This window comes from Engystomops pustulosus, chromosome 8, assembly GCF_040894005.1.
Source record: "Engystomops pustulosus chromosome 8, aEngPut4.maternal, whole genome shotgun sequence".
In the NCBI taxonomy this organism is placed as follows: Eukaryota; Metazoa; Chordata; class Amphibia; order Anura; family Leptodactylidae; genus Engystomops; species Engystomops pustulosus.
Genome location: NC_092418.1, coordinates 97,696,964 through 97,711,946, shown reverse-complemented (window position 1 = coordinate 97,711,946; position 14,983 = coordinate 97,696,964). Strand labels below are relative to the sequence as shown.

At 42.4% G+C, this 14,983-nt stretch overlaps 1 protein-coding gene across 5 annotated transcripts in view; it reads right to left on the bottom strand.

Annotated features, from left to right (window-relative positions):
- Nucleotides 1–14,983, bottom strand: part of RBMS1 (RNA binding motif single stranded interacting protein 1) — a 220,215-nt gene that overhangs the window by 29,521 nt on the left and 175,711 nt on the right. For all 5 annotated transcript variants that reach the window (XM_072121900.1, XM_072121902.1, XM_072121899.1 and 2 more), the window contains exon 4: nt 12,451–12,542. In XM_072121900.1, the coding sequence (XP_071978001.1) occupies nt 12,451–12,542 (92 nt within the window). The remainder of the gene's footprint in view (nt 1–12,450; nt 12,543–14,983) is intronic.

The window sequence follows — 14,983 nt, the reverse complement described above, 5'->3', positions numbered from 1 at the left end:
AAAAATATGTTGGCACTACTACTACAAGTCCTAATTTATATCAAGACACAAAGTGGACAGATGCTGACAGAGTGGACCTCACTACCGCTGGTGAATGGATCGATGGATCAATTTCCGAGCATGGTGGAGCGGTAAGAGTGACTTGTTGGAAAGTACCGTTTCTTTTTTGGAAAAAGAGAGTTGAGCATCATTTTAATTTTTTAACCCAAATTTATAACAGTTTGTGTTGTAGTTCTAGTACCCTGTTTCCCCTAAAATAAGACATCCCCCGAAAGTAAGACCTAGTACAATTTTGTTCAATCTTAGAAATATAAGGCCTCCCCTGAAAATAAGACCTAGTGGCAGCCATTGCTACATCTCCCCCCCAAGCCGTATATTAGTATTAGTAGATCTTTTAGATGCTGCAATAGGTTGTGACATGGGTGAAGAATTGCGGAATAAAATCACTGACTGTTGCAGGACCAATAAGATACAAGCAACTACTGGACATGAAGTGGTCATTTAAGGAAAGTGCTATTGCTAAATATGAGAGGTTAGGGCCAAATATTCCAATAATTCAGTGTTTGGAGAGCTATGAGGATGTTTTAGAAGATGATTTTTTGTTCACCAATAAATGTAAATTCTTCTTCATGGACAAATAAGACATCCCCTGAAAATAAGACCTAGTGCCTCTTAAGGAGCAAAAATTAATATAAGACACTGTCATATTTTCGGGGAGACAGGGTAGTAGTGCCACAGTTTTCACCTTTATTGCATGAGCTTTTTTTATTCCATGTCCTGGGGGTTCAGTCATGTTGTGTTTGCCAGTAAAGGTCCCCTCTCTACTATTCCACTTGGCTTCTCCATACATGTATATGTTTTAAAGGGAAGAGAGTAATGTAAGAAACACTGAAATTCCACAGGTTCCATCATTATTTTCCCTATTGTCTTCTGTTAATGCAAAGTTAGACAACCTACATCAGCAGTAGATAGATGATCTCATCAATCCAAACACATCGATGTCCAACTGGACATCTCCTTGACCCTAATCGTCTCTATAATACGGAGGCCACTTCTGTTGGCCAAGCTCGGCAGTCATTGTACAATGGTTCAACCAACCAGAACTGCCAAAGTAGTAACATTTCGAACAATGCAACCAATGCGATAATCTAATGTTCTCGGGAGGGGGGGGGGGGGGGGGGGGAGGGAATCTCTTTCAATCAAACACTTGTGGTTACAACCGTTTCTGCATCTCACTACCAGTTCTTGACCTTCATTGAATCCAAAATCTGCACTGCTGCCGGCTGATAACACCAGGCCAATGCCTTAATGTCACATTATAATCGACTCTTTCAGTTGCATAAGGAGAGCAACCTTTTTCTTTTTTTTTTTTTTTTTTGGGGGGGGGGGGGGGGGGAGGGGGAAGGGGTCACACCCGCTCTCTCTTTTTAAATCTGCCTACTACTACTACTCCTCCTGATACACCGGGAACAGGGACCGATTTAGCAGTTCTGTGCAGCGCTGCATAATTTGTGTGCGCTATATAAATAAAGAAATTATAATTAGCAACAAACAAGTGGTGTGAAAAATTAGTTCAAGGCCTATAACCCACGAGTTCGTTTGATGCCCGAAACCAACATGGTGTCCTTGCTGGAACATCTGTCTCATAAACCGGAAAAGCAGAGATGAAAATGTTTGAACTCCCCAATTGAAGTGCATTTCCAGATAAAAATATTAAAGGAAAAAAAACAAATTTCAAGAACCCTAAAAATTCGTCTAGAGAAGTGAAAGCGGAGGCCACTGTTTAGCAAATGCAGATAAAACGTAGGAGTGGCAGATAATTTGTCTCTATCAGAGCAAGTCCGCACCCATATTAGGAAGGTTTGAGCTCTGCAATGTCAGCACCACCTGGATAAGTGCAGAGCTGGGGTACACCTAGTGCAGAGCTGGGGTACACCTAGTGCAGTGCTGGGGTACACCTAGTGCAGAGCTGGGGTACACCTAGTGCAGAGCTGGGGTACACCTAGTGCAGAGCTGGGGTGCACCTAGTGCAGAGCTGGGGTGCACCTAGTGCAGAGCTGGGGTGCACCTAGTGCAGAGCTGGGGTGCACCTAGTGCAGAGCTGGGGTGCACCTAGTGCAGAGCTGGGGTGCACCTAGTGCAGAGCTGGGGTGCACCTAGTGCAGTGCTGGGGTACATCTAGTGCAGTGCTATGCATAAGGTATAGAAAACTGTCCCCATTAAATGTGTGAAAACCCCACTAAAACAAACAAAATGTTTAACATTTACAGAGGTTCAGATGATCTTTCACCATATGCACATGGACAGATAAATGCTATAAACAAGTGCCAGACTGTCTAATCTAGCCTCAGAATGCCCGCCCGAAAACAACACTAATTTCAACAAAACCATGTGGCCTACAGAAATTGCTCCCAATTCAGTGGCGCCATCTCTATAAAGAATGCACTGAGCTTAATTATTCTGCATAGATACATGAAATGATACAATTCTAGCTACCAATATTTGCCACTAGGTGGAGCTAAGGAGTTTACAGAATACAGCTAAAAATAAAAATGCATAAAATGTCCTTATTTCTTTTAAGATCTTGTCTTGTACATGCTAAAAATTATATGATGGCTACAGGAGGTTGCACATTATACTTCAGGTCTGAAGACTGGAAAAATCGGAAAAAAATATTTTTTTTTCTGTGGATTTAGTGGAATCTGGTTATGGATCCTGGATTCTAGTGGGGTGGGGGTTGTCTCAATTTTTGTTTCATGAAAATTAGGCAGAAAAATTCCCTTAAAATGAATGGAGGCTCCAAATCTGCATTCACAATCTTGCTACAAGCGTAACAGCAGACAGTTACGTGGGTGTTTTCTTAGGAAGCAGCAGAGAAGACGGGAATAGATTAAAAAAAAATACAAGTGATTCAGCTCAGTTCATGTTCCGTCGTCCTAAGAGCGTCACTGCCTCCTTCACTTTGAAGTTTTAAAAAAGTGTTAAACTTTGTGTGGAGCATTTCAAAGCGCGGGCTTTGAACCTCTGCCAGGATGGGAGCCAAGCCACAAAAACACGGAGTCTCTCACCTCTGGAAAACATGCCGAGATTTAAAGAGCCTGACTCATTGCTCTTGTATTACAAAAACATCGTGACCACACCCATATTAAAAAAAAAAATTTCAACAAATAGAATATAAATTTTTTTTTGAACTGTACGATTAGGAAAGAATTCTTCATCAGCTGTGGTCATCCCGTTTACACTTGACCATCAAGTCCTACCAGCAGGGGGCAGGATATGGTTGCAATTTAGGTATTTACAGGTTTTTCTACTAATTTGTATCATCATGTCATAGCTAGGATTGTGCCTGCAGTAATGAGAGTATTACTATTATGTTCCCATATTACGGGAGGTTCTCAGAACTGGCGGATATGTCAGACAAAAGTAACAATTGGAAGCAGATTTTCATGAACTTGTTATTGATAAATCCATTAAAGAACATCAGGACCACAGCCCGAGCCTGAAGAGTCTGACAGCAGGGACATATAGACTGCACAGATACATCTATTATAGCAAAGAAACCTGATCTGCAGGGATCATAGTATAGAGCAAGTGAGGCAGATTACAGTCTCAGGATAATTTTTATGATATTCATTTAAATCACTGCTCTGGCTGTACTTTAGTCTTGTTGGTGGTCCCGAGTTACAGACCACCCACCAGACTCCTCAGCATAGAAATAGTAATGACTTTAGAGAATACAAGTTGGACTAAATCTTCTCCACTAGGTTACACAGCAATCTGCTCAGCTCCTCCTGCTCTATAGCATGCTGCCTGTAGATAGGACACTGTATGTAATCTGCTCAGCTCCTCTTGCTCTATAAGATGCTGTCTGCAGATAGGACACTATGTACAATCTGCTCAGCTCCTCCTGTTGCACAATATACTGCAGATAGGGCACTATGTACAACATGCTCAGGTCCTCCTGCTCTATAACATCCTGCCTGCAGATAGAACACTACATACAATCTGCTCAGCTTCTTCTGCTCTATAGCATGCTGCCTGAAGATAGGACACTGTATATAATCTGCTCAGCTCCTCCTGCTCTATAAGATGCTGTCTGCAGATAGGACACTATGTATAATCTGCTCAGCATCTACTGCTCTATAAGATGCTGTCTGCAGATAGGACACTATGTACAATATGCTCAGGTCCTCCTGCTCTATAACATGTTGCCTGCAGATAGGAGACTATGTAAAATCTGCTCACCTCCTCCTGTTCCATAATATACTGCATGCAGATTGTACATAGTGCCCTATCTGCTCAGTTTATAATGCTCTATAACATACTGCTTGCAGATAGAACAGGATATATAATCTGCTCAGCTCCTCTTGCTCTATAAGTGGCTGCCTGCAGATAGCATGTTATAGCGCAGCAGAAGCTGAGCAGATTATACATAGCGCCCTGTCTGCAGATAGGAGATTATGTACAAGCTGCTCAGCTCCCCTGCTCCATAACATGCTGCCTACATATAGGGATACTATGTACAATCTGCTCAGGTCCTCCTGGTCTATAACATGCTGCCTGCAGATAGGACACTATGTACAATCTGCTCAGGTCCTCCTGCTGTATAATATGCTGCCTGCAGATCAGGCTCCATATTCCTTGTTAAAGGTTTCTTTTAAAGACCCTCCTTAGCCTAGATAGATGTCCATAGTGCTCCTGTTCTTCTCTCACTTGCTACCCACAGACAGAACTGTGTATAGACCAAGACTAGATTACTTTAAAAGATAACGTTTTGTTATTCTATCCAGTCCACAGAAGAACATGAAGGTAGCGAGACATAAAACACAACCCTGACGCCTCCATAGTGACTGGCAATTTCATTGTATGACCTCATCTGCTAAGACTTCAGAGCAGAGGACATTTTCTAGCTGTCAATCATCTGAGGGATCAGATTTCCAAGAATTCGGCAGGGTTTCCCTAGTAAAACCTTCCACGTATAACATCTAGGAATCAATGTTATTATAACCCAATCATTCATAGACAAACATGCAGAGAACCCAATGCCCCAAGAGTAAGGACCTGATCAGGGTCTGGGACATGTAGGTGGCTTTTTGGAGTACCAAATATGTCAGACTGATGTTACTCCCACTATTTTCTGGAATGGGAGCTCCAGATCTTCCCAAAATGTCCTCACCGAACGAGTAGAAGTATTTGGGGTATTTGAATGGATTTGTGTTCAGTCTGGCAACTTTAGCCATAATATGAATCTTATTTTACAAGGAGCTCTCCCCACCACCATGATAGGTCATTATAGCTGGTCGATGGGAGGGAGACGCTCAGCATCTCGGCCAATCAGCTTAGGGCAGCGTTTCGGCATGCCGATGTGCTACCATCAAATCAGGCAGCAGCTTTTCTATAGGTTCATCTACTTCCAATATTCTCGCAGCTGATTGGCTGCTGTGCTGGGGGTTGTACCTTGCCAATCGACTACAAATTAATTTGCAGTAGAGATGAGTGGATCAGAATTTTAGGTTCGGAGTCCTCCGTTCAGCAGCTCCACCTAACTCGGACGTGTTGCTTGATGGTAGTGATGGGAAGTCCGGTGAACTGGATCATTAGTCTCCGCTCACTAAGTAGTGCTGGCTCCTGAACAGCTCCCTATTAAATGTATGTAAGGGAGCCTGAGGCCAGACAGTCACCCCATTCCACACCACCTTTAACACGATTTTATCGGGTTTAAGGGGTGTGGTCAGCTGATTAGGGGCAGGGCTTATTGTGCCATCTGCTCACCGAGGAGAGAGGACTCGCTTTGTTCACGTGAAAGAGCTGGCTCGTTCGCGAACGACCCATCACTACTTGATTGGCTGTAGAGCCGCAATTAGGCAGCTTAACGTCCATAGCAACTAGGAATGGCTGTGATTGGCCAGGTGGACACACCATCAAACACGGAGTCTCGGCTAGGAGGAGCTATTGAATGGAGGACGCGGAGCATAAAGTTTGGGTCCGCTCATCTCCAACCATATGTAGTAAAGGAGTTTGGGGGAAAAACCTTCACCCTTTTACTCTACCATCAGTTGTGGAAGAACATGATAAAAGGTCATCAGTCATGAAAATTGCCGAAAATAATACAAGAAGAAAAAAAAAATTAAAAACAGACCTAAGCAAATATTCTCATAATCATCGTTTTAGAATAAGAAGCTGAAACTCCATGGCTCTGGATAACACTCTGAGGAGGAACCAACATGGCACATAAAAAAGAAATAATCCTCAGTCATCTGAAAGAAATTAACAGAACCTCCCTGTGCGTGTGGAATGGATCCTAAAACACAGGGAAAAGAAGAGAGGAAAAAAACGACTCGGCACAAATGCAAAACATCTCCTTCCAGTAGGTCAGGGAGTAGGGTCACCAGCACCAGATCACTACCGGCCCCTGTGAGGACCATCTCCGAAAAGATCCCATAGAGATAAGAGACATGTCTGCTGCTCTCACACCGAAAATATGCTTCCCCTCTAAACAGGTCTGCTTCTAATTTATGCAACAGGGATATTCTACAAGTGAAAAAATATCACTCCACCAGAATTCCCTATGCCGCTAAATGTCAAAACATTTACATCGGGAAATTGCTGAAAACTGAATGCTCCAAAAACTTACTGCAGTATAACAGCTGTAATCCGTAAAATAAGAATCACAGACCAGGGAATCGGAATCCTGATTTCAAAGTATATGTAGTCCTGCTGGACTACTGCCCCATATAAATTTTCAGTAAAGGACTCAAATTCCCGGGGGTTGTGTTCAATCTGGGAAAAAGACTCCTGATTTCATAGTCATACGATGCCAAGATTCCCTGCATCCCCTGTGGACTACTGTCACCTATACTTTTCACTATGGGGCAGATGGAATGCAGGGGCTCCTAGCATCACAAAGGTTTACAATGCTAGGATTACAAGTCACAGAGCAAAGTCCAGTCTTAGATATATGGCCACTGTTATTTGGAAGGGGGGAGACTCCATCACTAGAGATAAAGAAGGAACTTTTGTATGAAAGTCACGTTTAAAAGGAAACCTACTGTGAGAAGTAGATCTGATGGTAGATTCCTCCTGCTGCCTGTGCCCTAATCTGTAATTTAATAATCCAGGAACCTAATTTATTACTTAAATAAAGGTTTTTAACATGTAGGTTAACTACAGAGGCTACTGGGGCATGTACTAGCCTGGCCGGGCACTGGGAGCCAAGGCTACTCCACGCCCTTGTAGCCTCTGTAGTTACTTTACATATCCATGTTTGCGTGGGTTTCCTCTGGGTCCACATGGGGACAGGGACCAATTTGACATGCTTTGTACAGCGCTGCGTAATCTGTGTGCGCTATATAGAATTATTATTATATTATTACTACTAAAATAAAGGTTTTTTAACAAGTTAGGTTCCAGGATTATTAAATTACAGATTAGGGCAGAGGCAGGAGAAAACTACCATTAGATCTACTTCTGATGGTAGACTCCTCATGATAGGTTCCCTTTAAGTGGAATAAAGTAACATTATTTGGCAATATGTGTTGGAAGATACTTTCTCTTTCTAACAGTCTGTACTTCCGTCTACGCTGTCGAAAAGAGTTTCAAATTTTTACAGAAACAGTCTTCAAAAAAATTATAATTTGTGTAAAACAAGAAGTAAAAGGTATAGAGGTATAGATGGGAAGGGGGGGGGGGGGAGGAGGGGGATGCGGCTGCAGTTTCTTGCCCCTTGATTCAAAATAAGGGGCACACAGAAGGTTTTCAGCTTTTAACCAAAAGATGATTCTTTTCATCATGGTGTAGGTAAAATCTGGATCTACCGAAACCAAGAGATACAATGAAACCGTCTAATCTTTTTATATTTTCAAAGATATGCAGCATAAGCGCATAGCAGGTACTAATCTCCCATCCTTGAAATAATCAGCCGCACTCAGCAGATTGTAGGTTAAAGGTGGAGCGGGGAAGGACGATTTCTCAGCCAACAGTGAATTTACACTTAGCGGTTCCAGTTGTTTATTACATTCCCACCAAATTCAGTGTTGTATTCTGGAAGAACAATGGGATTGCATAACAAACTGCTCGGCCATGTTCTCGCTGGGAAGTCATTCCTCCGGCCAAATTACAAAGCTGCAATGTTGTGTCTAAGTGTGATGTTTACCGACCAATGGTTCCCAGGACAAGACTGCCAATGGCAACAAAGAAATCCTACACAAGGTGAACTATTTACCGAGGATAACGTTAAATGATACAAGATAAAAAAAACAAAAAAAAAACCAACAAAAATCTTATTATGGGAAGTGGATATGGGACAAAAAGTGGGTAACTGGTCTGTATTTGTGCAGTATGCGTGTTGTGTGGTATTTATGTGCCCAGGACCATATCCAACATACACGTCTATACGACTGCAACCCGCGTTCCAGTGCCTAGAACCCATTGACCCATTAATTTCATCAAAATCAATACATCAAACATAGGAATTGGTGCTTATTGAGCTTGTGTTTTCTAGACTAACACACTGAATGAGGAACAAATCAAGATCAGTTGAATATTTCGATTCCTTTTCTCACTCACAACTTCACTCAATGTATCGGGTAACCAGTTTTTCATAAAGGAAATACTCCTCAATATATGAAACAGTAGAGCTAAAAAGGTATAGATCAATCGCCAATCAACTTTTGACATAGATAATAGGCGATCTCTTAACCTGAGCAGGAGACTATGCGTGCCCTCTAAGGCAAGGGTGTGACTGCACCTCTAGCCCCACCCCTGCTTAGAGTCAGAAGGCTCATGGCACCAATCATGTTGCCTAGAAGTGGCATTATTTCAATAAAAACTGTATTGGTGGGAAATTGCAGCCTGCGGTCTCATGGATTCAGTCACATTGTGGTCTCTGACAAATTGTTCTGTAACAGACTCATTTGTAGTTGTGAAATAATAGTACTTTTGTACTTGAAAGGTGCTGCACAGTGAAGTTTTTTTTTCCTCCTCTTCTGCTGTTTATCAGACAATTACTTTGAAGCTGTTCCTTTGAAGCGACATATAGAGTATATAATGAGAAGCGGCTTTGTACACGAGCATCTGGTGACTTCTTTATGATGGCATGTACCGGCAACACTGGACTGCACTACAGATGGAGATCTACAGACAGATGTCATGCCCGCACATATACTCGGATAGGTCCCGACCAATGTCTTTGACATTTAGTGCTGCCCCCAACCGATAGCGTTGCTTGTTAAGATTGTTGTTTGTTTGACGAACCAAAAACCATCATTAATGTGTCAAGGAACAAAAATGTTCCTTAAAGAACTACAGGTCCCTTTAATTTTTTTGCTTCATTTATTCCCTTAAGAAGGAGGAAGTGATTGCATATCCTTAGGTCACCCTACTACCGTCATTCAGGAAATGCTGACACGGGCAGAATCTTACAGCAAAAAAAATTACAAGAAAAAAACCTGAATACTGGAAGTGAACCACCTCTGCAGCAATATTTTTGGCCCTGAACTATAATGGGTTAATTAAGGGAGTTTCCCAGGGAATCCAAAAAGGTCTGAGAGTACAACATTTTTCTTCGAATTTCCCTGATCCCATAATGCTCTGGTCTAGACCTTGCTCTATTCCCCACTGCGCTCCTATTTTTGTTTCCCAACATCCCTGACAGGCTCAGAGAATGGTTACTGACTGGCTGAGTTGGCAGCTCATAACACTTCCTGTGTGGGGAGGCACCAAAATGTGAAGTGCAGAAGGGCAAGGAATCAGGAAGAGGTAACATTTTGATATTTTGGGGTAGCACAGGAGAATGAATTCCTTCCTGACCCATGTCCATGGTCCTAGCCAAACTAGTTCTCTACAGTGCGCTGTCAAGTAGTAATGACAAAACAGTGCCGTCTACAGTTGGGCGTCTATCTATTCTGGAAGAGACTAACTTGGTTTGGTCATTATCCCATGTCATGTCACTGGGCTTCTGAAAGGTCAGGCAAACTTATTTTCATATTCCTTACCCAGAGCTGCCCATACACATTATATCATTATGGGTAGAGTGTAAGAAACTTTGAGATCATTGCTTCATGGAAAATGTCCATGCTTGACCAACTTCTGCCAAAGAAGCTGATAAATCTGGAGCAATACAAGACTGTCTCGTCTAATTTTTGGACACTGTTGGTAAATCTTCTCCAATATTTCTGATTCTTTATTCTGCCAGGAGATAAGCAGCTGCCAAATTGATCTGGCAGCAGCTTGTCTCCCCAGAGCCAATTGTGCAGGTTAATGGGAGCTCTGGGAGGGGACCAATCTCTATGGCCACCATTATTATGGCAAAGCAGCAAGGAATTATAGCGGTGGTGTAATACCACACATGGACTTTGGACAAGTGTGGCGCTAAGCCCTTTTTCTTTTATTACGTCACCAATGCCAAGTGCTTTTTGCATTACAGATATGTTCATAACATGTTTTCCTTCACTTAGAAACCTGACAGTAAGGAAAGATGAAGAAATCAGCGACTGCTGATATATTGTTATATATGGAGTGACCATAGATCTTGGCTGGCTGGGATCCTGCCTTACAGATGGATGGGCACCCACATCTCACAACACACCACTGTTATAAGTTAGGCCGGTGTCCAGTACAACAACCCCTGATTTATTACCCCCAGATGGCGGCTGTAGGCTGCAGAATGCAGAGCTGAGCATTCACATCTGTAGGGTTCACGTATCCGAGTCTATCTGTCTAGGCCTCCTCTCCCAGTGACTTACATATGGTTCTCTTTTCTGCAGTCTTGGCCGATCTCCAAGGATGCCTCTTGTGTTAGAGGCTTAACACTTTGCGTACCAACACAAATGTATGACATAGACTTCCGATGAAAAGAAACGACACAAGTAATAGAGAGCTTAAAAAAACATGAGTCACTCTATAATTCTGTTCCATAAGTTGAATCGGGTGGGAGGGAGGTCTTTTGTGACTTTTTTCTCTCCTTGTCTCATGTGTTCTCTGCCTATTATGTGTACCCCATGGGGTGGTGGTACTTGTATATTCTGTAGGTACCTGACAGGTTACTTTAATAAAAGGGCTTAGAAGTACGTTGATGTGTAAGCAACAAATCTGGTTAGAGATGTAAAATCCCATCAATAGATATTCACCAACCATCTGCAGAACCTCAGAGGTACCTGGAATTTGAGGGAGGGGTGAGAGGGATCTGATCTTGGTGACCCTGTCAAACATCAGCGTCAGATTCTCTACAGTAGGAGCTGCTGCATGGGAAATGTACTAATCCAGATGTATGCTATGCCCATCAATGTGATATAAGGAAGGGTTAGGATCTCCGACTAGTGGAGGGTTGTCCAAAGAAGAGGACTCATTTCATAAGATATCCATGTACTTTAGGGTGTATAGACAAAGGTCGTCCTCATGTCCTTAAAACCAAGAACTGATCGAACAAACAATTCTACTACACATCGTGTTCAAAAGACCTGGCTAACCTCCCCCTGATCTGATACACATGATCTAACCAAGGGAATTCTTCTCCCCCCCCCCCCCCCCCGATTTCGAGATGCAACCCTTCAAACCAAAATATATGTACAGGAAAGAATATCTAAACATCTAAACATATTTAAGGAATGTTAGTGGGTTATAGGAAAGAAGCCATGTAGAAAAGTTTTTTTGAGAAAAGGTATAGCCCAAAAATACATTCAGTCTTTGGTAGGACAATGGTTTAGCTTGACCACACACAGACACACACACACAGACAGACAGACAGAGACAGCTGACCACAAAACCCCGGCTTCTCTCCCCACAGCTCTGTGGATATGTTTAATAATATTCAGTGTTTGGGAAACAATATGGTGCACATTGGGTTCAGGTTGTTGTGGGAGTGATTAGCTCTCATCTTCCTATATTATTAGGAAAAGTTGAAAAGTTGGGAAGATTTTTTTCCTTGGACATCAATTTTTTTTTAATGGTAGGATAAAAACGAATACCGATAAAGAAGGCACCCAGTGTGTATCATGTTTCAATGGTGATGGCTCAAACCAAGAAATATGACATGGGGAGGTGCTCCCAAACTTGTTGGCCAGCGCCTTTCATGGCATGATGAGAGTTGTAGTTTTAGAACAGCTGCAGAAGTATAAGGCAAAGCTTTAGAAAGGGCGAGATCCATTTCCCTTGTTGCTATCCATGTAGGAAATGACAGCGGAAGGGGAGAATGGATCAAGCAGTGAAAAAAAAAAAATCAAACGTCTTTCCATTCTACTAGTCATATATCTCGGAAGACAGGAGAGTCAGAAGAGTAAGAAGAACGACAGAGCCTCAACTCCAACAACTGGAGCCTCTCATTAACATCATTTAAAAAGGGTCGACTGGGAACGAAACACAAGGAAAGAGACATGTTTACAGAGAAAACAGAGGCAACTCCATCCCCTGACACCTCTCCAGCAGGAAAAGATCTCGACACTTATTGAAAGGTACCTTTGCCATCTGTGCTTGGACTCCAGTCGCCTTCAGAGCCGAGACCGCTTTCTGAGCAGCTGCCGGGCTGTCAAAGTCTACAAATCCATAACCTGCGGATCATAAACATGACAATTTATACACCTATCAAAGGCAGACAACTGTGCACACAGATGCTCCATGCATCACAATTCTAACGGCTGACGGAGCAGACCCAGGCAGAATAAATTATTACAAGTCAGCTCCCGAATCTACAAAATAAATGGACCCTCTGAGTAACTTACCATACACCTGCCCCACATCGAGTGCATTCCAAAATGAGAGCCAGGGGGAGAGAAGACAGAAACTTGGCAATTGAAAGGATCACAAAAACCAAATGGCCATGAGGATCCTTTTTCTTAAAGGTTAAGCACAATGCTCCAAAATTGGTGTTGTATAAAAATGTAAACAAAATGTAAACAATTATAGGGTTTTACCGGCCCATAATTTAATTTATAAAATTCGATTCTGCTTCTCTCTTGCATGAGTTCCATCTGACCCCTATTTCCACTCTACAGGAAATGCAAGTCAACCAATCCTTGGCTTGGTTGGGTCACCCCTGTGGCCAGTGATTGGCTGAGGTGTCATTTCCTGTGTATCCAATGGGATATAGCTGAGTATTTAGGTCAAACCAGCACCGGTAGTGGGGTTAATTTTTTCAGAATTTGAGTTTGCACATATGGGTCTAAATAAAATGTTAGAATAACCATTAAATACAAGACTGTTAGTGGATAGGGGCGAACGGGGACCACAGTAGTCATCATTGAGATCTAGCTGGGCAATCAATATACCGTGCCATGTAATAACCATGCAAAGAGTTAAAATACTAAATATTGGGAGGGAACATAAGAGTCCTAATTCGGAGCACTAACAACCATAATGAGCGGCTATGTATGTGACCAAGATAAGCCACCGCGGAGGCACTGTCAGGAATAATTGCAGGATCGGTGCTGACATGGTCAATTAAAGCCATAGTGCCAATTACTTGTCATTTCCAAGGACAGCAGCCAACTCTATACGGCTGGGTAGAGCTGCAGCTTCATATTTAACATTCCTCTCAGAAAACGGACATGCTGCAATACATCTCGGTGCCGAGGAGGATTCCAATTAAAAGGAAAATTTACTGCAGAGGGAAGTGTAAATCTGCCGCCTCGGCTGTCTATTCCCAACAAGTTTTTTCATATACAAAAAAAACAAGCAACTGTATTTGTGTACAAGTCCTTGAAGTTCCAGAAATTTTCATTTACTTTATCATCTTGGCTTTAAAGGAACATAATACACTAGCCCGAAGGAGCACAAGGGGTAAGCGCTGGAGAGGAGGAGGGGTGAGTGCGCTATCCATTGCAATTCACGGGTAAAGATACAGTGCCACATCCAACGGCAAATTTGTGAGACTGGCCCAAGCCCCCGCTGTCCACTGGAAGGGCATGAAAACTAAAAGAAAATGGAACCTACCCCCACGACTTACCCCTTTACATTCTTACACTTATGTTGACCAAAATTAGTTCCATAAATGGGTCAAAACAGATTTGTCCCCTTCCAAATTTACAACATTTAAAAAGTACCCACATTATAACAAACTTTAACATAAAAAAATAGTATATTACGTTTGCATAAAACATTATTAGACATGGATTCAGTAATTTTAGCTCTATCCTCCCTGATCTTGTGGGTGGTGACTGGCTACTACAATGTCTCCCATTCTCAGCACAGAGAAAGGCAAATCTGCTCCAGAAGGCCAACTGCACCCTAGAAGCTCGCTCCATGGAAATTCCCAAACTGACTGGACATGGCGAGTTCGGTCCAGTGAATTGATATTCAGAAGTGCATGGAGAGAGTTTTTCAGACCAAACCCTCTTGTGGGCATGAAGTCCAAGTCTCTAATTCAGAGGCATATACAGGGTCATAAAGGAAACTCTACAGAAGTCATAACTAGCATAAATGTAAATAAAGCACTTGGGGCGAGATAGAACCTTACTATTTAACTTCAGCAAAGTCTTTGTGTGCCTGCAACTCTCCCAGGGGCGTAACTACAGGGCTAGCAGGGGGGGCCCACAGATATGGGGTATTGGGTGTGAATGTGATGTGTGTGTGTATTGTGTATGTACTGTATTTGTATGTGTGTGTGTGTTTATGCTGTAAATGACATTGCATGTGTATATTTGCTGTATGTGTGTGCATATGTGATTTGTATATGCTGTAGGTCTGTGTATATAAGGCATAGGTATACACGGTACTGTATGCATGATGTATATATGCTGTATGTATGTAGATGTGTGCGATTGTAACTTACATGTTACATGCTAAACAAAACCTACATTTTTAAGGGGTTCAGGGGGGCTCCCATTCAGACGTTTGCTATGGGACCCTGCCTCTCCTAGTTATACCCTTGATCTCTCCCGCAGTAAGTGCTGAGAGAATTATACTACCTATGCAGAAGAGATCATTAGTAACCATAATAAAGGTGTAACAAAAGTGCCAACACTTTTCTACACGGCAAAGTCTTAATGGTTTT